The 24,202-nt window shown below is 35.6% G+C and overlaps 1 protein-coding gene across 1 annotated transcript in view; it reads left to right on the top strand.

Annotated features, from left to right (window-relative positions):
• Window positions 1-24,202, top strand: part of PTPRT (protein tyrosine phosphatase receptor type T) — a 703,069-nt gene that overhangs the window by 278,644 nt on the left and 400,223 nt on the right. Inside the window, exons 3-4 of the mRNA XM_081949356.1 lie at window positions 11,996-12,267; window positions 15,664-15,745. Of these exons, the coding sequence (XP_081805482.1) occupies window positions 11,996-12,267; window positions 15,664-15,745 (354 nt within the window). The remainder of the gene's footprint in view (window positions 1-11,995; window positions 12,268-15,663; window positions 15,746-24,202) is intronic.

Below are 24,202 nucleotides of genomic sequence, written 5' to 3'. Positions count from 1 at the left end.
AATATTCTGAATTATTCAATTCATATATATGTCAGTCTTTTATTGTATCATTATTAATCTATTTAACAACATGATTGTATTATCACTTATCTCCTTCAATTAAAACATAAATAAAACATTTTTCATTTCCAGGTATTTTTGTCAAGCCACTGATAAAACAAATCCCATATCTTATAGAATTGCTCATCTTCTTGTTTTCTAATTTCAAATGTCAATTTACTCATTTCAGCACACTCCATTATCTTTCGAATAACTTCCTCCTGTTTTGGTATTGTTTCATTTTTCCAGGTTTTTTTTTTGCAAATACGATTCTAGCTGCTGTTAAAATGTTTACAATCAGATATTTCAAGTCTTTATTGTAGGTTTCTGGTATGATTCCCAATAAAAAAATCTCTGGTTTAAAGTCTATGTGTTTATGTATCATTTTCTCCAACCACATGTGGATTTTAGTCCAGTATCTTTTAGCTTCAGTGCAAGTCCACCACATGTGGTAATATGAGCCTGGTGTCTGATGACATTTCCAATACTTTTCCAATACTTTTCCAATTTATTCTTGCAATTCTCGCTGAGGGTAGATGCCACCTGTAAAACATATTATACAAATTTTCTTTATATGCAGTTGACATTGTCATTTTATAATTTTGAGACCACAATTTCTGCCATTTCTCTAACTCAATCCCATGTCCAAAATTTTTCCCCAAGCTATCATAGTTTCTTTAACTTGTTCCTCTTTAGTTTGACCTCTAATAAATATCCATATAGTTTTTTAATTACTTTTTCATCAGTACCTGTTAAAAATTTTTCTAGCTCAGTCATTTTATTGTAAAGACCTTTTGATTTTCTATCTTCATTATATCTAGAATGTATCTGCACATATGAATACCAATTCATTTCTATTCATTCTTGTTTCAACTCTTGGATAGATTTGAGTTCAACCTCTGCATTCAATATTTCAACATATCTAACTGTTCGTTCCTTTTTATATATTATTGGATATGAAAATGCTTCAATGGTTGATATCCAGACTGGAGTTTTTAAGTAATGTAATCTTTTAACCTTTTCCCAATTTAATAGCAAAGCCTCCTTTATATAATGTCTTCTAAAATAACCATGTGCTTTAGTTCCCTTATACCAGTAAATCATGACCCTCTACATTCAATAATCTAGAATTTTTTAGTGTTATCCACTCCTTAATCCACATCAGGTTTGTTGCTTGGTAATATAACTCCCAGTCAGGTAAACCCAATCCTCCTCTTGTTCTAGCATCTTGTAGCAATTTGAGTTTTATTCTTGTTTTTTCCCCTTGTCAGATAATCTTCAAAACTCTTTTGTTTAGCTCTTCAAAAAAAGTCCTTGCCCAATCTGATTGGGATTGTCTGGAACAGGTATAAGATTCTGGGTAAAATGTTCATTTTATTTTTATTTTTTATTTTTTTAGATTTTTAAATATTTTATTAACAAACATATAAAATACACACACACAAAACTTAGACGTACAACACATTTACACAGTGCAATACAAACAGGAGCTTCCTGTTCTTCCTAGTAGCAATTATCAATCGATAGCATTCACCTTATATTATTTCCCATTCAATTGTATTTTATTTGAGTTTCACCATTCTTAACTTTCTTATTTTACTCATAACTATTATTTTTGAGTTTTGTTACATTCCTTCATTGATTCTTGTTTCTTTCCTCCATCCACCTATACCATTTATCCCATATCTGGTAGAATTCTGATTCTTCTTTTCCCTGAATTTCTTTAGTTAGTTTGTCCATTTCAGCACAGTCCATAACCTTTCTTATTATTTCATCTTCACTTGGAGTTAGTTTGTTTTTCCATTTCTGGGCAAAGGCAATCCTTGCCACCGTAGGTATATGTAGTATTAAATACTGGATTTTTTTTTTTTGTATTTTGCAGACATTATTCCTAATAAAAAGATTTTCGGTTTTCATTCTATTTTAACTCACGTTATTGCCTCCAGCCAATTTTTGATCCAAAATTTTTTAGCCTCCTCACAGGTCCACCATAAATGGTAATTCGTTCGGTGTATCGATTTGCATTTCCAACATTTTGGGGAGGTATTTGTTGATATTTTAGCTAACCTTGTTGGTGCCAGGTGCCATCTATAAAACATTTTGTACTGGTTTTCCTTGTATGCAACTGAGAGTGTCATTTTTAAGTTTGTTCCCCAAAATTTCTCCCATTTGTCTAATTCAATATTATATCCAAAGTTCTGGGCCCATTTTATCATTTGTTCTTTCACAATTTCCTCTTCCATTTTATACTTCAGGAGAAATTTATATATTCTCTCTATCATCTTTCTATCTGAGCTTTGAATAATTTTATTCAATTCATGTGGTTCTGTTTCAATGTCATATAATTTGGTATCTTTATTGTATTTAGTTTTGATTTGAAGGTAAGTTAGCCAGTCAACTTTCATGTTCTGTTCTGCCAATTCTTCAATTGTTTTTAAGTTTCCCTGTCTATCAATTAAGTCTCTATATCTTAGCATTTTGTTCAAATCTATAAAATTTGGATGAGTCGTCCTTTCTGTCAGTGATAGCCAATTCGGAATTTTCACATAGTGGGTTTTTTTTTTTTTTTGGAGCCATTTTTGCAATAACGCTCTTCTAATTAAATGATTTTGAAAGTATTTGTGCGTTTTATTTTTATCATCCCATAGGAATGTGTGCCAGCCTGCTTGCAAATCATGGCCTTCCAAGGTCAAAATTATTTTATTCTTTAGCTCTATCCAATCCTTCACCCATTTTATTGATACTGCCGATGCGTATAGATCCCAATTTGGTAATGCTAAACAATGCTAAAGAATAAGATTCTTGGTAAAATATTCATTTTAATTGTCACTATATGTCCCATGAGTAATAGTTGAATATTTTTTCCAATTTTCTAACTCTTTCTTTATTTGTATCACTAATTTATTATAGTTATCATCTTTAATTGTGGAACAATCTTCAAAACTCTTTTGTTTAGCTCTTCAAAAAAGTCCTTGCCCAATCTGATTGGGATTGTCTGGAACAGGTATAAGATTCTTGGTAAAAAGTTCATTTTAATTGTAGACATTCTTCCTAACATTGATAGTTGTAGGTTTTCCCATTTCGTCAAATCAGTTGCAATTTGTTGCTTCAGTCTAGTATAATTGTCCTGCTTAAGAGTCCTGCATCTAGCTGATAGGTATATCTCCAAGTATTTAACCTTGTTTGTGACTTGAATCTGCAAAACCTCCACCAACTCTTCCCTTTGTCTTAATGGTATGTTCTTTGTCAAAATCTTTGTTTTATCTTGGTTTATTTTCAAGCCTGCTACTTTTCCGTACTCCTCTATTCTTTCTAACAATTTGAATGCTGTCTCTAATGGGTCTTCAAGGATAAAAACCAAATCATCTGCAAACGCTTGTACCTTGTATTCTTCTTTTGTATTTTTCATTCCTTTTATTTCTTCTTCTTCTCTAATCTTTCTGTTTAAAACTTCTAATGTTAAGACAAAAAGTAATGGTGATAGTGGGCAGCCTTGTCTCGTACCTCTCTTTATTTCAATAGAGTCTGTCAGTTCTCCATTTACCATTATCTTTAATGTTTGCTTATGATATACCATTTGTATAGTTTGAATAAATTTCTTACCAAAATTCATCTGTTCCAATTGTAAGAACATAAATTGCCAATTCACATTATCGAAAGCCTTCTGTGCATCAAGAAACATCAAAGCCATTTGTTTTTCGGGATGGGCCTTGTCACGATGTTAAAAAGTTTGCTAGGCCTGAACTGCCTAAACTGACATTCAAGAGTTAAACTAAGAAAGCTTTATTGCGCAGGTCATAAAACAAAAAAGGTTCTTATCTGAAAGTGATTTATTGCGCACGCGTTACACATTCCAAAATTCCTCTCTTCTTTGTTCGGCAGCCAACTTTGGCAGACGTAGCTTTCATTATCAAAATGTAACCATTAGTTATTTTCTGTTTCATTTACTTTTATTATTTTCGTATTAAAGTTTGTTTATTAATTAGAATACTTAAAGACTTTTATTTTTCTCAATATCTCAAAAGATATGCGGAAGGGAATCAGCCACGGTCCATTGATCTCAGATATCAGGCGTTTTTTTTTCCCCTGACAGGCCTCATAATACTCCAAAGTATTCAAAATCATTCCCATATTGTCTTTAATTTGTCTTTTTGGTTAAAAAAAAATCATCTTGATCAGAGTGGATAAAACTATTTAGGTATATTTTTAAGTCTCTCTGCTAATATAGATGCAAATAATTTATAATCTGAATTTAATAAAGAAATTGGTCTATAGTTGTTGGTTTGTGTTAAATCAGTCTCCTCTTTGGGTAGCAATGCAATGTATGCTGACTATGATTTAGGTATTCTACTCTCAGACATCATTCATAACTTCTAAGAGTGGGAGAGACAAGGATTCTTCAAATGTTTTGTAGAATTCCACTGGTAATCCAGCCGTTCCCGGGGCCTTTCCATTATTTTGTTTTTTAAGTGCTTCCGCTAGGCCCATCATCGTTATTTTACCTTCCAACATTGTTCTAGTTTTGTCTTGTATCTGGGGAAGATTAGCATCCTGTAAATATTTTTTTAACTCCTCCCTCTTCTATTTTTTCTTGTTCATACAGCTTAGCATAGTAGTCTTGTTTAATTTTCTTCTTCTCAGCATTTCCATACTGAATTTGTCCTTGCTCATCTCTTAGCTGCAATATTTTCTTTGCTTCTCTCTCTTCTTTCAGTTTATATGCCAACCATCTGCCTGGCTTATTTGCATTTTCAAAGTAGTTCTATTTAGTACCTCTAATTTTTTGTGCCAGTAGATCCATTTTGTGTTTAATTGTATCCATTTTTTTTAACATCTTTTTGTGGAGATCTCTGTAGCTCTTTTTCAAGTATTTTATAGTTGTTCTCTAAAGCTTTATGTGCTTGTCTTTTCTTTGAATTTCTCTTCCTTATGTAGTCTATTATCAGACCTCTAGTAACAGCCTTCTTTGTATCATACAGCTTCTGCATTGATGTATCTTCTTTTCTATTTTCTTTAAAGAAAAAGGCCAGTTCTTTTTCCATTTTCTGTACAAAGTCTTTTTCTTTCAATATGATATTACTTAGTGTCCATCTAGATCTTGTCCTTTGGCCTTTCCATTTGATTGTAATTATATTATGGTCTGCCCAAGTGTTTGTTTCAATCTTGATTTCTTGTACATTACAAATCAGTTCCGTTGAGGCCCATATCATATCAATTCTGGAAAATGATGAAAGTCTATTTGAATAAAAAGTATATTGTTCTTTTGTAGGATTTCTTTCCCTCCAAATATCTTTTAGATTTGTTTCATCTATCATCCTGAAAAAGGATTTTGATAGCAATTTTCTATTTAACTTTGTTGTTTTGTGTGCTTTGTAGTCCATGTTCTAATTTACAATGCCATTAAAATCTCCCATCATACAAATATCAACATAGTCCAAATCAGAATTTTTTTTGTGGAGTTTTTTGTAAAATTAATCTTGTTTTTCATTAGGTGCATAAATTGTGATTTAGAGTATTTTTAAAAAATATTTCCCATAATTTACAACTTCAAGATTCTTCCCTCTTCATTTGCATAGCTTAGTTTCGCTGGAATATTATCTTTAATATAGAAGATTACTCCTCTTTTCTTACAATTCACCAATGCAGTAAACATTTTTCCAAGCTTTGGTTGTACTAGTAGGTATTCAAGTCTCTTTTGAATATACACTTCTTATAGGCAGATTATGTCAAGTTTTAGCTTTTCTAATTTGTGAAATATTTTCTTTCTTTTAATTGCTGAGTTAAGTCCATTTATATTGATTGTGACCATTTCCCCCCCTCCATGTTTACACTTTATATACAGGATTTATGGCTCTAGATTATCTAGGTTCTCATTGTTCTCTGGGATTTATGCCACCCACCACACCTTCTTCTTTATCAATTCTGCCTACAGACCTTCTATTTTTTCAATCTCAATTATGGGTGCCTCCAGTTGTTGTACCAATAGTTCTTCTTTTCCAGTTTTCTCAGCCATTCCTCTGAAGTGTTCTGCATAGAAGGCTTCTGTCTTATCAATTGTATTTATTCTGTATCTTTGTCCTTGACATGCAAATAACAGATCTTCCAGTATAAGCCATCTATAATTAACACCATCTTTAATCAGAATTTTAGTCAAAAATTGATATTCTCTTCTCTCTCACTCCTCTCGGAATTTGTTTCAGAACTACAATCTCCTTGCCTTTATATTCTAATTTTCTATCTCTCATTTTCTTAATTGCTTTCTTAGTAAATCTTATGTGGACTTCCCTTGGGAGGGCATTTCTCATTGCATATCTTGTATGTACTCGGAACGCTTCATCTATGCCATCCATAATCTCTTGGGATATCTCTAATATGTTTGTCAAAATTTCAGATATTATTTGTACTAGGTTCTCTTCTCTTTCTTCTTCTGTTTTGAAATCGTAAGAAAAATTCAGACCTATCCATCTCCAATCCTAATATTCCACTGCTCTCCCGTTCCACATTGTTCAATCTGCTGTCAAACTCCTCAGCCTTCTTCTCTTCTTGTTGAACCTTTTCTTCAATCTTTTGGATTCTGTCCTCGTATTTCATCATCCAATGTTGCATACCTTCTATTTTTCCTTCCGTTTTAGTTGTTTTTTGTTCTAAGCTTTCAGTTTGTTGCTCTATTGTCTCAATTCTTTTTTCTATACTCTCAGTCCTCTTTACAATGGTATCTAACTTTTCCTCATTGCTATCACTCCTGCTTGCAATTTCTGCATCACTTCCATAATTGCCTCTAAGGTTATTCCCTTCTCTTTTTTTGTTGAAGCATCAACTGTATTGATCTTTGTCCTCCTGTAGATGAAGAAGCAGGGGTTGTTATTGTAGAACCAACAGGTGTTATCTTTCTACTCATCTTCTAATTTTTTTTCTTTTTGTATTCTAGTCCAATTACAATCAAGTAATGTAAAAGTCCCAAATAACCTCTGGAATAACACAAAAATGTAAGCATCAGCTATAAAAATACAGAGTTATGAATAAAATGAAAAGAGAAAAAAGAGAAGAGAGAGGAAAAAGAAAAAAAAGAAAGAGAGAAAAAAATTCTTCAGTCCAATTCACTCAAAATTTAAAACAAGCCATCCATATGTCTCCAATATCTTCAAAAGGAAAAGAGGGCAAAGAAAAATCAGGAATCAATATTTCAAAGCTTCAAAGACACAAAAAACCTCTGCCTTATATTATAAGGCAGTGGTCCCTAACCTTTCTGGCTCTGCAGACTGATGGCAATGGAGGGAGGAGAGGGGATGGTTTTGTGCATGCACCTGTTGCTTGTTCAAATGGAGCACCATGTGCTTGTGAGCTGGCCCACCGCTTGCATGGCCTGGTTCACAATAGCCCATAGCCTAGTACTGGTCTGCAAAATGGGGGTTGGGGATCCCTGTTATAAAGTAATGTGTGTATGCGCATATATGTATGCATGTGTGTGTCTATATATGTGTTACCCATTAGATATGCCAATACATATGCATACATATGTATAGTTCAGTAAAATAAAAGTTATTTACAAAAAGGCTGCCAAAGTGTTTCCTTCTAATGCAATGCATATGGCTGCATACTGGGCAAAAATGATCAGAATGTTTCTGTAGCTTGTCTGTTACACTGTAACAACAAAACACATAAAATAAAATAAAGGGGGGGGGAAATCAGTAACTTAAAAATAAGGCAAGGCTTTCCAAACTCAATCTTCTGTGAATTACAAGAAGGCCAGCAGAGAAATATATCTATAAAATGATTTTGCAGCAATCTCAGAATGAGAATGTCAAGAGGGTTTGCATTTGATTAAAAATTACTATGTGTGACTGCTGAAATGGATATTTCCTTTTTCACCTTCTCTCATTCTCCTACCCACAACCTGTGATTACTTGTTGCTTGTTTTCCTGGAGGCATGTTTGCAGACATCCCCAAAGTAGATTCTTTAAAGAGAATAAAACTAATAATTCTCATTATTTTTAATGTGTAATCATTTATAATGTTAGTAACAAAGGGAAATGATGGACAACTAGAAATATTTTCTGCAAGTAAGCTATCATGGTTTACAAAGGTTTAATTATTTTATTGTGTGGCATAATGGTATTACAATCTATTCCACTGGGGAAAATATGTACGAATATTTTTGCAGGAATGCCAACGGGTCTAATTTTCTTCCTGACCCCAATGGTACTTACCTAAATTCATGCAACTATTATTTTTTATTACCTCTAGGTCAAATACTCCCATGGACCTTTCTCCCCTAGAAAACTATTTTCTGAATAGATAAAAAAAACAATTGTGTATCTTTAGATATGTAATATGTGTCTGAATTGTCTGTATTTGTGAATTAAGCTTCTTGTCAACACTGGATGCATTAATAAACTTTATTATGTTTTTGCTCTAATTTCAAAAACTCTTTGTAAGTGGTAAGTTCAGTTCCTGAACAGGCAAAATCTGTTTCTTCCTCTATAGCTCCCAGGATGTGAAGGGTGATAAAAGAAAAAAAAAGTGATCAGAAAGTGGAAGAGAAGAGGTGACTTAAAAAGGAAAGAGAATAGTTTTAAAAAAAATTAGTTAAGAATAGTAACTTTCTTTTCCTACATAGATCCATGGATTTCATATATGTATTGAGGAAGAAAAACAGTGAAGAAAGATATAATGATTCATATTTGCCTCCATCAATATTTTCCCTCAATGACAAGTTGATGTAAATCACATATTTAATTCCAGAGTAATTTAGTATGTAATATCAATAGTTTATATCTGCTCATCTGGTGTCCGCAATAATTTAGCTTTGCCTGAACTGTCTGTATTTGAGGATTAAACTCCTTGTGAACACTGGATTTCTTAATGAACTTCATCTGGCCCTTGATCTAATTTCAGAAACTTTGTAAGCGGTAAGTTCAGATCCTGGGCAGGCAGAAGCTGTTTCTTCCTCTATAGCTCCCAAGATTTGGAGGGTGATAAAAGAAAAAAAGGAATCAGAAAATAAAAGAGAAAAGATGACATAAAAAGGAAAAGAAAGAGAATCATATCCCAGCAAGCCTAGCCTGTAGCCCCACCCAATGTTTGTTTCAACTTGGCACTCCGATAACATATAATGTGACACCTGTCATGACCCAGATTATTCAGTTTCACAAGAACATTCCTTGAAAAGGAAAAAGAAAAAAGAAACAAAGTCAGGACTTCGGGAATCATAGCTCAAATGTTTTTTTTTTAATTTAAAAAATGACGAAAGGGGAAAAAAGGTGTTGTTTTATTTAACAATTCTCCAGAAGAAAACGAGGGAGAATGGGATAGCAGCAGAGGAAAAGAGAGAAAGTAAGGTGGAGGCAGATTGAGAAAGGAAAGAAGACACAAGAGAGAGAATAATCTACTTCAAAGATCAGTTAGATAGTAAAAGGATAATTAGAGGAAAAGATGCCCTGATAATCAAGGCACAACAATGTCAAATCAAAAATTCATTTTTTGTTGTTGTTGATGCTACCTTTCCCTCAACATCAGTTTATAAGCAACATATATTCAAATTTAGGAGTCTTTCCTCCTCTTTTTTTCCAATACTATGTATTTTGCTATACAAATGATTTTTATCTTCCTCAACCATGCTGATGATGATGTATCTGTGATTTATTCAAATTCTTGACTACATGAAACTGCTACAGGCATGCTGCTCCCTCAGGACTATAACTATTTTGGCTTTGACTGCCAGAGAGACTGGACACCTGACTTCCACAGAAGCAGATCCAAGGAGAGCAAGAAGGACTTTTCATAAACGAAGAAGCTTCACTGAACTCAGTTTGCAGTATGCATGCAGAGAATTGTATCTTTCATACAGGAAGGACAGTTTGCCTGCCTATATTGTGCCCCCACAACCCAGGACACTTTCTATTACTGAATCCTATCTTATACAGAAAATTTGAAAAATCTTGCCCTAGGCAACTAATTAAAGTGCTGGCAATGTTGCAGTAGTTTGCCCATGCTTTATCTGAAAACCAGGTTATTTTACTACTGCTGAAGTATATCTTCCATTAATTCCAAAGGGCCTTATTCCCAACTCAGTATTTATTTAAATGACAGCTCTGGTAAGGACAACATCAGCAACAAAGGAGAAGTGCTTTTTTACTTGCACAAAAAGACATATAGTTAGAGTTGACATGTTTTATGAAGATTTCTTCAAAGAAATTCACTTTGTCCAAAGTGAACCCAACTATCATTTGGTAGTTAGGCTTCCTTTGAATGCACTCTGATCAAAGTGCTGGGCATACAGGGCACAAGGTCAAGTTATTTGAGGAACTGCATCTCCTGAAAGATATCTGCCTAGGTTAAATAGAGTGGGTACATTCCAGGTTCCATCCCGTAAACTGGTGAGACATAGGAATCTATTGTATGGATGGGTTGGTTGGTTGTTGATTGATTATTGGCAATGGTAGGTCAGGTTCCTAATTATTTTGGTTTTTTGCTGTGGTTTTAATTATTGTTGTGAGCCACACAGTTGTGTTATACAAGGTGGGTAAACATATAAATCAAATAAACAAATGAATAAAGTATTGGATTAACATTGAATAGCTTGAAGTCTTTGGATTTATCAAGTCTTAGGAAGAACTTCTATCAAACTATGAAACACTTTTTTCTCCACCAAGGATAATTTAGAAGCAAGAATCCAGGCAATTGGTTAGATTGCTAATCTGAGGGTTAATTGGTTATTTATTGAACTATGCACAAAATGTCCATGCAGGTGATTTATAGAATCACACAGCCATTGCTTTAGGAATGCCAACCTTGCTCATATTAGTGTTTTATCACCATGGTAATGTTACCAGATGACAGTTTATATCACTAGTGGAGAGTAGCTCCATATGTGAAGTAAATGTGATAGAAATAAGTTGATTGTAGAAATCATGCATCAAACTTGCAACACAACTTATAATATGAAAATAGTTTTTCTGAAGTTGAACAAAATGTGGGTAAATATGTACTGTATGTGATTGTTAGTTTATTTATTTTGGCATACTTTTTTGCTTAGACTGTGCAAATATGAGTTAAACTTTCTAAATGTATTATCAGTTTTAAAGGTAACACTTTTATTGAGTTTATCTCAGTTCTGCTAACTACATGAATATATCCGTGGACCTTTTTTTTTTTTTTTTTTTGGTAAAAAGTATAAATATGATTTACTGTGGATTTAGTAATTTTTTTGCAGGAACAAATGTGGGAATTTAGAGTTGAACCACCCTGATTCATAATCTCCAAAACTTACCAATTTCTCTCTCAAAAACCATTGAAGCAGAAAAATGAAGATTCCAAAGAGTGGTTTTAAATTCTGGACTTTATTTCTCACCTTATAGTTAGGCTCCTTAGTAAATATGGTTCTTCTACCATTACTAGTTTTCCATCTTGTAGATGAGAGCTGTGTCAACAGCCATGCCACTGAAACAATCATTTTGAAAACTCTGCCTAATACAATTCAGTGGTTTTTCCAAACATTTAAGTGACCTCCCAAATTGTAGGATTCTTGATATATTGTAATCTATAAATATGGACATGTTACAAAAACAGACAGCTTAATATTGTTTGTGTATGCAATCAAAAGAGTCTGGCAGTGTAACTTCAGTAGAGCGAAAAGGGAGTATGATATGCTCTTCATGTCTGAAGTCAATATTTTCCTGTCAGACAGTTTGAAATCCAAGGTGGAAAATATCTGAAAATAATAACAAATGGCCTTCTTTAGCTGATGATGCAAGCAGTGGAAACAAAAGTATCTGTCATTTCCAGTGTTTTTTCTTTTTACCTCAGAAAAGTGCTGAATTATAATAAAAGTAATAGATCTGAGAAAATTAACAGCCGTTGGTCTGATTATTTAGAACTATTGACTCTTTAATTAATTTAGTTGCGATATCGGGAAATGGAACTACTGATATTTTTATTGCTTTTCTTTTCTTTTTAGGCTCCTTCATGATGGTGAATAGTTCTGGGAGGGCATCTGGGCAAAAGGCCCACTTGCTTTTACCAACACTGAAGGAAAACGACACTCACTGCATTGATTTCCATTACTACTTGTCCAGCCGTGACCGTTCTAGCCCAGGATCCTTGAATGTTTATGTGAAAGTGAATGGTGGACCACAAGGCAACCCTATCTGGAATGTCACTGGGCTTGTTACAGAAGGTTGGGTGAAAGCAGAGCTTGCGATCAGTACTTTCTGGCCACACTTTTATCAGGTACATTTGAGATTTCTTTTCTTTTACCATAATGGTGGGCAACCTGCAGCCTGTAGGCCACTGTAGCTTTTAAAGAACAAATTGCTCCTTTTCTATTGGTTTTTATTTTATTTTATTTTCAATTTTACAATTGACAGTGAGAAAGGGTTTCTCTTATATTCAGTTCCTTGAATATTATTTACCATTCTTTTTCATAGATAACCATAGTCATATGACTGAGTGAGAAAGAAAGGGGAAATTTCCTTCTCTAGGGAAATTGAGGAGCAGAAAGAAGTGGTCAGAGAGTACCCAAAGTTTTGTTTTGGCTGTACCTATTTTTAAAATGTTGAAGAGTACGGGGCCTAAAACAGAGCCTTGAGGTGCAGTGGAGTACCTCAAGGCTCTGTTTTAGGCCCAGTACTCTTCAACATCTTCATCAATGATTTGGATGAGGGAATAAATGGGGAACTCATCAAATTTGCAGATGACACCAAGCTGGCAGGAATAGCCAACACTCCAGAAGACAGGCTTAAGATACAGAAGGATCTTGACAAACTTGAACATTGGACATTATCTAATAAAATGAAATTCAATGGTGAAAAGAGTAAGGTTCTACATTTAGGCAACAAAAATGGAATGCACAGGTACAATATAGGTGATACCTTGCTCAGTAGTAATAACTGTGAAAGGGATCTTGGAGTCCTAGTGGACAACCATTTAAATATGAGCCAGCAGTGTGCAGCAGCTGCCAAAAAAGCCAACACAGTCCTAGGCTGCATCAACAGAGGGATAGAATCAAGATCACGTGAAGTGTTAATACCACTTTATAATGCCTTGGTAAGGCCACACTTGGAATACTGCATTCAGTTCTGGTCGCCACGATGTAAAAAAGATGTGGAGACTCTAGAAAGAGTGCAGAGAAGAGAAACAAAGATGATTAGGGGACTGGAGACTAAAACATATGAAGAACGGTTGCAGGAACTGGGTATGTTCAGCTTAAGAGAAAGAAGGACTAGGGGAGACATGATAGCATTGTTCCAATATCTCAGGGGTTACCACAAAGAAGAGGGAGTCAAACTATTCTCCAAGGCACCTGAGGGTAGAACAAGAAGCAATGGGTGGAAACTAATCAAGGAGAGAAGCAACTTAGAACTGAGGAGAAATTTCCTGACAGTTAGAACAATTAATCAGTGGAACAGCTTGCCTCCAGGAGTTGTGAATGCCCCAACACTGGAAGTCTTTAAGAAGATGTTGGATAGCTATTTGTCTGAAACGGTATAGGGTTTCCTGCCTAGGCAGGGGGTTGGACTATAAGACCTCCAAGGTCCCTTCCAACTCTACTATTGTATTGTATTGTAAAATGACTTTTGAAGATTAGCCCTAAAGGAATCAGACTTCTGATTTTTTTTTTAAAATCCGCAAATTGCTCTCTTTCTGAAACTTAATGTTGACAACAAATTAGATAATCATGTCATGACTGAACTACTTGTTTGGGAAATGCCAAAATCACGGTGACTAATACTGTCTTTTGTATAAACCATTTGGAACAACCTGAAAAGTGTGTGTGTTTGTGTCTATATATACACATACATATATTAATCATTCACTGTGCATGATAATTTTTTAAGGGTGTTGCTTTGTGGATCCCCAAAAAGAAGAAATACTATGCTCCAAAATTTTAAAGCATAAAAATAATTACAGATAAAACTAGTTGATACTAAAATTCATTGATTTTAGCATTGATTTTACCTAGATTGGGATAATGAAATGTCTGCAAGAAAGCAATCAATCAGAGAACACAGAGAAAACAAGAATAGGAAACTCAGAAAACTTCATAACATTAAAATGGTTCAGGAACCATTTATTTTTACCATGTCTATACATTGCTTCATATGTGCTTTAAACTTCTCATTTTTCTCTTTTTGTGGATCTCAGCACCTCTGTCAAACCATGATTTCCTTAATATTTCCCTTACTCTCAACCAATTCAATATTTAGGAAGAAGTTTGTCCTCTGTTATAGAATTAGGACCATCCAACAACATCATCCAACAATTCTAGGGCGCTTCTGGTAGATTTTAAATGCTGTATTCTAGCAACATATGAACATCCATCATATCAAAGACCCTTTTGTTGCCAGGCAATGAAAGAGCATGGGAAATCACCTTGGAGTGTCCTTCAGGATGAATCTTGATGGAATAAAAAATGGCACTTCAGATTTCTCTTCCCTCCAGCTCTTTTTTTTAATAAACAATGCTGGATTACATCATCTTGATTGCTTGGTTGCCTTAGCCTCACATATTTTGTCCTTATCATTGATTAAATTCTGATAGTTAACCACCTCATCAAGATGTTGTTTTCTATGACCTTTCGATAACTATAGGCAGTTGAAGAATCTTATCAGAAAAAATATTTTCAAGGACTTTATATCCCTTCATAACTTGTCTTGAAGCATTTTGATAAAATCTTGTATAAGTTTCTTCTGTAGCACATTATTTTTAACGATTTATTGTCTGGCCATTAACCCATTCTCTAGTATATAATTCTTTCTGCCATCATAGTTCTGGGACTTAATTAAGATTTAGCTGCCTTCATGATTATATTTATTTCTAGTACTGATTTTTAATGTAAGGTGTTTTACATACATGCATATTTGCACACTTTTTGGAGGAAGGAAAAGATTGTGTGTGTGTGTGTGTGTGTGTGTGTGTGTGTGTGTGTTGTATATTATATATGCCTATATATATATATGCCTATATATATATATATTTGTTTGTTTTCGTAGATTTTCACGGGTGTAGGTATGCTGGTTTTGTTGTATTGGGGTCTTTTCTTACCTTACACGGGAAAAGACCCGAATACAACATACATACATGCTGGTTTTGTTGTATTCGGGTCTTTTCCCGTGTAAGGTCACCTTAAACCTTACACGGGAAAAGACCCGAATACAACAAAACCAGCATACCTACACCCGTGAAAATCTACGAAATTATATATATATATAAATCTACAAAATTATATATATATATAATTTCCTTCCTCCAAAAAGTATGCAAATACATAAGTAAATTTGAGTGGGTTGCTCTGTGGATACAGGTAGTCCTTGTTTAACTAATGCCTTGTTTAGTGACTCTTCAGTTACAGTGGTTAGGGCCAATCCTTGCATTTATGACCTTCACAGATCTGTAAAGCAAAGGGAAGCTGAAGTAAGATCATAAATAGAGTTGTAGTTTCACTTACCAATATCTTTGCTTAACAACCGAGTTAGTGTTCCCAGTTGTGTTTGCTAAACACGGAGTATCTGTAAAGCATCTATTACAGAATCTGAATCCTTTGTACTTAAGGAATGTTAGAGGGATGTCTTGTGTATAATTTTCAATTGTTTACTTAATCAGCTTCTTGTCTCCTATGAATTTCAGGTCATATTTGAATCGGTTTCCTTGAAGAGTCACCCTGGGTATATAGCGGTGGATGAAGTCAGAGTCCTTGCTCATCCATGCAGTAAGCATCTCTCCCCCCCCCCCATTCCCTCCTAACCATAGCAATGCATTTCATGTTCAAATGAGTAATTTTACCCAATTTAGCCAGTTCTGAAACATTTCCTTTTATCTATGCCAAATGCTTGCGGAGTGGAAGCAATCAACCCTGAATAAATACATAATTTCTCAAGTTGTACAACAAGCAAAGCTGCTTCAAATGTGCAGCAAGTGCCAAAATTTTAAACCATTATTAAAGGGAAATAAAGCCCTGATTGTTAGGACCATTGAAGGGAGAGAATTACAGGGTTTTAGTGATTCCCTATAGAATTAACTTAAAGAGAGAAAGTTGGGGTAGGGAGGAGAACCTTCGTGAACACAACTAAGCAAATTAGTGCAACATTCACACTGGGGAAAGAAAGGCCTGGAGTGTTTTTCTTTAAAGAAATGTAAATCTTTGCAGTGCCTCTTTGAAAGATTTTTTAAATATATATATCTATCACTTTCAAAGCATGTGACTCACACTGTGAAATAGAGAAATAAGTCAAAGATTGTTTTGCTACATTTCCTAGGCTACTGTATTTCTTTCAGCTGTTCTATTCAGATTTATTTTAAAAGCATTCAATTAGGAATCTGTATCAAATTGACATTAAAGATACTCAGTTTATAACAGTAAAGAACAAACTAACACAGTATGAATTTTAATTTTAATTTAGGCTATTTTGTATGATCATGGGAATTATATGACTTTTTTATTTCTATGGAGAGCTTAATAATTAGGACAAAATAAGCAGACTAAAGCATTTTTAGTCCCACCAACAGGGAGAAGCTTAGATTTTTAGATAAACCCCAGAAAATGTAACAGAGTTAGTTTCTCGAGGCACTTTGGGCCATGCAATCTTCCTACAACTTACTTTGCCAGTGTAGGTATCTCTAAAGTGATAAATGATGAAAATGTGTGACAAGGTCATCTTGCAAATGCGTTGACTTATGCGTCTGACGTCAAAACATCAGTACATAATATAGATAGTCCTTGACTTATGACCACAATTGAGCCCAAAATTTATTTTGCTAAGTGAGATAGTTTTTAATTTTGCCTCATCCCTGCAACTGTTTATTAAGTCATTAAGTGAATCTGGCTTCTCCATTGACTCCATTGTCACAAAAAGTGATCACATCATCCCAGGACACTGCAACCTTCATAAATATGAGTCAGTTGCCAAGCATCCAGATTTTAATTGCGTGACCATGAGGATGTTGCAATGGTTGTATGTGTGAAAAACAGTCATAAGTCATATTTTTCAGTGATGTAACTTTGAATGGTCACTAAATGAACTGTTGTAAGTCAAGGACTACCTATAGCATTTGTATGGTGCTGTTATCATCGGCATGTAGCCATGTTGGCATCACCATAGTTTGCTACAGATGTGTTTATTATTTATTTATTAAAGAAAATTTTATGACCTTTCAATTCACTCATGGTGATTCTGTGTTATAATGTTTGTAACTGAAAGGACAAAATGTTGAAGAGCCTTCATCTACAATATCATGTAAATGATGCAAATCAAATATGGATACATTTTTCACTCTTGCAAAATGGGGCTGGAACTCTTGAATCAAACTGCTTTAACCGCTTCATAAATGCATGGCACGACATACCCATTAGGACTAGACTCAGAGTCCATCTGCATTTAAAAGACTCAGGCCACTCTTTTGAAGACAGCAACATCTATATTCTGGACAGAGAGGACTGTTGGTTTGAAAGAGGGGTCAAAGAGGCCATCTATTTCAAATTGAACAGCCCTCTCTCAACAGAGGGGGAGGAATATGATGTCATCTAACTTCAGTCTACAACACAGCCCTTTCAACAGTTCCAAGAAGGCTCCACACCCATTTGCACCACTCAGATGACACAGATAAACCTCCAGGTGGCCTTAACTTCTCGTTAAAAGAATGCAAGCTTTCTGCAAGGAGTATAAATCCTTCCATTCCCCATTATCTAGCCAGAGCTGAAGAAGCTTCTTGGATGAAAAGTGAAACGTCTTCAAAGAAAAACAAAAAGTCTACTTGTCTTCTGAAAAAAACACGTTTGGGACAAATTGCTTTAAATTGGCTCATCTATTTGGTGCATTTTTTTATTGTCCAAATTTTATTGATTTTTAAAGTTTTACAGGGAAAAAGGGTTAAAAGGTTATAGAACATTTTGACAGCTACATCATGCGGGGGGGGAGAAGCCCCCCACAGGTCTCACAACTTTTACAAAAAAATAGAAAATTATCAACATTTACATAGGTATTAACAGTTTTAAGTTTAACACAAAATCATCAGTATGTTTCAATCATTTTGTTTTATATCACTTCCATAAAGGTACATTGTAACAACATTTGCAATAATGTTTCAAATCACTTTTGTGATCTGAGTCTTCTAGTTGTCGCATCCTCCCCCCATCCAATGGCAGAGCTTCAGCCCCTGCCTCCTTTGTTTCTTGTATAACATCCCCCATGTCACCTAAGAGAGCACTGTGTTTTTTAGTGAAAGCATCTGCTTCCACAACTGTGTTGATTCTAATTCTACTGCCCTCCCAAAAAATCAACATGCCTTCTGGTAACAACCACCTAAACCAAACCCCATTATTGTATAATTTTTTTGTTAAGAAGGAATATTTCCTTCTCTTATCTCTTACTTTCTTTGGGATCTGTTTAAGAATGGTTATTTCCTTATCCTTATATTTTAATGGTCCTCCCCTTTGAGCTCCTAGAACCTCATCTCTCATGGTTTTTCTAAGAAATTTGACATGAACTTCCCTTGGAACATTGTGTGTTCTTGCATAGGCTGAATTAATCCTATAGATCAGGTCAATATCCCATCAAAGCTGTTGTTTGTCTCTGTTAATATATTCTGCTAACATTGTGGTCATAATCTCCTTAAGATCTTCATTCTCAACTTCTGGCAAGTTTTGGAACCTAAGGAAAAAAAGACATCCTTTCAAATTTCATTTTTATCACATGATTCTCAAATTCTACATTTCCCCTTTGGATTGTCTTCAGGTCGTCTCTCATCCCAACTGCACCCTCCTCCAGTACACCTATCCTCTGTTCATTCCGTGTGGTTTGTTGTTTCGTCTCTCTGAGCTGATCATTTAAGTCCTGCAGTTGTTTTTTCATTTTGTCCTGTCCCTTTAAGATGAATTGAAGCATCTGATGAATGGACAAATCCTTTGAACTCTCTTCAGGGGCTTTAGGTTGCAAAAAAGATCCCAGTTGTGACTGGTGAGCAATGGGGCTGGACATAGAAGATGTTGGGGCCGATGAGACCTTTCCAAGTGGTAACTTCTTTGGACCCATCATAAAGCTTGGAGATAGTTATTGTTCTGTACAAAGAAATGGTGTCTGTGGGAAAGCACAGCCGGTAGGGATCACCAGACAAGCAAGTCCAAAGGAGAATAAATCGTCTAATACAAAACTAGAGCAGATAGGTGGATCAAAATATTCCAAATCCAGGGGAAAAACGTATTTGAAGAGGCTCCTGGAGGTCTCTGGGGTGGAAATTAGTTCAAAGCCATAAAGTTTTCCAAGGGAGGAGTCTCATTCATAAAGACAAAGAAGAAGGAGGAAGTTGGCCATATTGGCTCAGCCAGTACAGGTGGTCAGGAAACAACAAAATCAAAGTTCCCATGCATAGTTTAGAGAAGAATCAGTTCAACCATCCTTTCTCTTGCAGTTGTGGTCAAAAGAGAAAAAAGAATTTCCCCCCCCCCCATTATTTAAGGGAAGTGAAAGTAGATTTTAAACTTTCTCTCTCCCATACAAGGGAGAGATTTTCCAAGTGCCGCTTTTTCAAGGGGGGTGGAAATCCCCCCCTCCAATCTTAACTTCTCCAAGGGTTGAAACAATGTCCCCCCCCCAAAAAAAAACCTGCAGATCAGTCAATAGAGTAAAAAGAGTAAAAGACCTGGGGAGACCCCCCACCTCACTGCACTTCAGCTGTTTCATTCAGATTGATCATTTCCTTCCAGGCTGCATTCGGCGAAGCGTGCGGTGGCATTCCGCGCGCTCCCTACGCTTTCCGGCTCCTGGGGCAAAGCTGGAGACCTCCCAGTGGCTGCTGCCGCTCCAGGGGGTCCCAGCTAGCCACCCCTACGGCAGGGTGCCCCTCCAAGGCACCCTGTGCACCCCCCTAGGATTCAGTGGAGCCCACTGAAACAGCGAGAAGGCGGACGCACGCGACCATCGCCTTCAGCTGCCAGAAGTCGTCTCCTATTTGGTGCATTTTAATCTAATTATTAATGTGTGATGAAGAAGTTTGCCCACCTTCAAAACTATCAGAATACTCTTGGAAAATCATGGCATAGTGAATCATGTGTTTCAGTAAATTCAAATACTTTGGCCATCCTAGTGCAAAACATTTTTTTAAAGAATTTTATTGGTTTTTAAACATTTATAGGAAAGGGTAGGTGGATATACAAAAACTTTTGGCAGCTACATCATGCTGAAGGTAGAAATCTCTTCAAATCTCACAACTTTTACAGAGAAAAAAAGAAAAGATAAAAGAAAAGCAGAAACAGCATCTTGTTATACATTGTATCAACCATATGTTCAATCATCTCTTTTGCCACTTTCTAATATATCAACAATTACAATGATATTTCAAATACATTTATTTTTGTGACCTGAGTCTTTTCAATATTGCTCCCTCCCCCCTGTCCCCTGGTGGAGCCACAGCCCCTCCCTCCCTCATATCTTGTGTATTGTCACCTTTTTCACTACCACTTATGATTTTGTCCTCTAGGAGGGCACTATGTTTTTTCATGAAGGCCTCTGCCTCCACAACTGTATTGATTCTAATTCTGTTTCCCTCCCAAAAGATCAACATTCCTTCTGGCAATAACCATCTAAACCAAACTCCTTTGTTATATAATTTCTTTGATAAGGAGGAATACTTCCTCCTCTTATCTCTTATTTTTTGGGGAATTTGTTTAAGAACGGCAATTTCTTTATCTTTATATTTTAGTGGTCTCCCCTTTGGGCCCCCAAAACCTCATCCCTGGTCTTCCTGAGAAATTTAACATGTACTTCCCTTGGAACATTATGTGTTCTGGCATATTCTGAATTGATCCTGTAAACCAGGTCCATATCCCACTGCAACTGTTCTTTATCTCTTAATATATTCTGCTAAGATTGTACACATAGTATCCTTAAGATCTTCATCTTCTGCCTCCGGTAGATTCTGGAATCTGAGAAAAATGGACATTCTTTCAAGTTCCATCTTTACCATGAAATTTTCCAATTCTCTATTTCCATTCTGAGTTGCTTTCACCTCCTCCCTCAGCCCAACCATGCCCTCCTTCAGCACACTAATTCTCTGTTTATTTTCTGTTGTTTGCTGCTGTACATCTCTGAGCTGTTCTTTAAAGTCTGCCACCTTTTTTTTTCAATTCATCTTGTCCCTTCATAAGAGTCTGGAACATTTGGGTAACAGATAAGTCCTTTGAACTGTATCCAGTCCCTTCTTGTAAGAATGATGAAATTTTTGTCTGTTGAGTCATTGGGCTGGATGTGGAGGAAGTGGGCGTCGAGAATCCCTTGCCAGGAGGTGGTTTTCTGGGCCCCATTTGTGAAGTTCAGAGATGAGTGTAAGGCTTATACAAAAGAAATGGCATCTGTGGAATGTGCAGCTGGGTGATGCCGAGGAAGCAGACAAGCCCAGAAGTGCTGAAAGTTAATCCTCAATCACAGTTTCAAGCCAAAAGAAGAAAATCAAATAATCCAAATCCAGAAAGACCACATAACAGGAGGGGCTCCAGGAGACCTTCGGGGGGTAATAATAATATAAAGCCAGAAATTTCTTCAAAGATAGTTTCAAAAGGCTCGTTTCATTTATAAGAGCGAAGAAGACAACAGAAGCAGGCCATCTTGGCTCCCACTTTCACAGGGAGCCAGGGAGCAAAGCATCCAAAGTTTCGATAAAGCTTTTAAAACAACTCAGGAATCACCTCTTGCAATTGTTTTGTAAATTTTTCTCACATAGTTAGTACAAGTGAGTAATTCAATGTTTTACGCTCTCTCTCTCCATTCCGAGATCAAGAGATAGTCCAAATGCCGCTTTACCCGAGGGGGTTTGAAAAAATACCCCTACAATCTTGCAACTTCAAATAGATTGAATCCACAATTTGCAAAAAGCTGTTGCTCATCAATTAAATGGTGTTAAAAGAGATTAGAGCAAACTTCTCACCTCCAGCACTTCTACTGAAACTTCTAATTGATTATTTCCTTCCAGAATCCATTCGGTGAAGGCACACAGCTGTGCTATGCACCCCCCAGGCTCCCTGGCTCCTGAGGCGAAGCTGGAAACCCCCACGCGGCTGCCGCCGATTCTGGGAGTTCCAGCAAGCCGCCCTACAGCAGGCAGTCCCTCCAAGACCGCCTGTGCTCCTAAAAGGAGCCCACCGGGGAGACGAGCAGCAGACGGCAGCGTCCGTTGCCTTTGGGGATTGGAAATGATCTCCCTAGTGCAAAACATTTAATGGGATACCCACTTTTATTGAAATCTATATTGAGAAAGTTTTGTCAATCTGACTATTCCATTTCCTGGTAGTAAATTCAAGCATTCATCTGATCTTTATAGGATGGATATGATAAGCTGGTAATTAAGTGTTTTACGAATACTTCCCAAACACCTGGAGACTTTTATTTTTTTCCCACAGACTTTGTCTGCATGCTTTCCTGATAAATTTAAATTCAGTGTGATGACATGATAATTAATACTGCAGTTATTGCAAAAAGGAATGTGAAGTAGTATTTTAAACATGAGTTTTGAATGTAAGAATGGCCTGTCCATACATACATTGGTAGTGCATACAAAGGTTGGGAGCAGATCAATAGCCCTGTTAGCCTGTGGAGTTATTCCCATTCAAATTAGCAGAAATCGATCCCTCTCAGTTGTTTCAAACTGGCTGTTTTTCTTGTATCTTGTTATAGAAAAACCCCTGAAACTAATTAAAATGAGTTCTATCTTAGTTTGCATTTCAGAAATCAGCAGAGTTCAAAATTCTGTAGATTGAAAATTTGACTTCAAAGTGCTTCTGTGCAGATAGTATGACTTTTTATTTAAAGGAATAATCTTTTTTCTATGACCCATTTGCTCTCTTTCCTTCATCCTTTATTTCCGTTATACTTCAAACCCTTCTCCCCCCCCCCCGAAAAAAAAAACACCTCTGTGCAGAAAGTTAGTCACTGTGAACTAAGTCACAGTAACTGGGTTAGTCATTCAGTAAGAATTTCTTGAATAACTGGATGATTTTGAAAAGTTAAATAGGATCTGTTCTTACTACTTGAATAGGAGACACCAAAATAATTATATAGATAAGAGCGAGAAATTTAAAAAAAAATCACAGGTACTAAATGGTAAATATTTTTTTTTCTTTTTTGATCAAGTAAACTAAATGAATTTGTCCATGAAATTATGAAAGGTATCTTGAAGGAGAGGTTATTAACTTTCCAAGCTAAATATAACATAATATAAATTATCTACTGTAAGAAACAAGATTGCAATCAGCAGGAAAAGAAAATATACATACAACTGAGGACCTAACTATCATCCTTTAGCAGTAATTTTTCATGAGATTTTGTCTAACTGTTCTTGTATATTTGTGATTAAGGAATCGTATCAAAATGTTCAAAGAAAATAAAACCAGCAAACCTCCAACCCAACCCCCAAATTAATTACATGCTGCTTTACATATCAGTTTGGGAAATGTAGATAAGTGTGGTTTGCATGCAAACAAGCAGATTTTGCCTGCTCTTATTAGTAAATGCTTTCTTTTGTTCTAATTCAGAAGTGTCAGAGGACTTAAAATAGCAGAACTATTGCCAATTAAACAGGTCCATACACTGAAGTTGGAGGGAATGGAAGATATAAACTGTCAAAATTGTTTGCTGTAAATATATTAAAGCAGTAGTGCTTTGTATCAAAGGCTCTCCATTTCAAATGACAGATATATGACCCTGCCTCAGCCAAGTGCTAGTACATCAATACATTTTGACATGGATAAATTAGTGACCAGCTAAAAGAGATGGCATAGCACTATTTAACTTGATTGACTGGTGCTTCAGGAATACAATATATGTGTGGACAGTTGCTAGCTAGTTTTCCCTTACTATGGATGTTTATTTTGCCATCTGAAGCAAATAGCCAACTTTGGAGAATTATTTTAATTTAAATATAAAAATGTATGACAAAAATGAAAAGTATGTCTGCTCCATCACGACAAGTATGTCTCCTCCATCACGAAAAGTATGTCTGCTCCATCACGAAAAGTATGTCTGCTCCATCACTATGGTCATGATTACATTCTATGATTATTAAAATCTGAGGAAAATCAGAGATCTCTTATTTCACTTTTAGTGCATTCTAAAATAATCAGTTATAGTTGCAATGCTGTGGCTTAGCATATTATTTACTACTGGATATATGAATAAATTTT

This window comes from Natrix helvetica (assembly GCF_964273705.1).
Source record: "Natrix helvetica genome assembly, chromosome: 3".
NCBI classification, from domain to species: Eukaryota; Metazoa; Chordata; class Lepidosauria; order Squamata; family Natricidae; genus Natrix; species Natrix helvetica.
The sequence above is the reverse complement of the archived record's forward strand: the minus strand, read 5'-3'. Positions and strand labels throughout refer to the sequence as shown.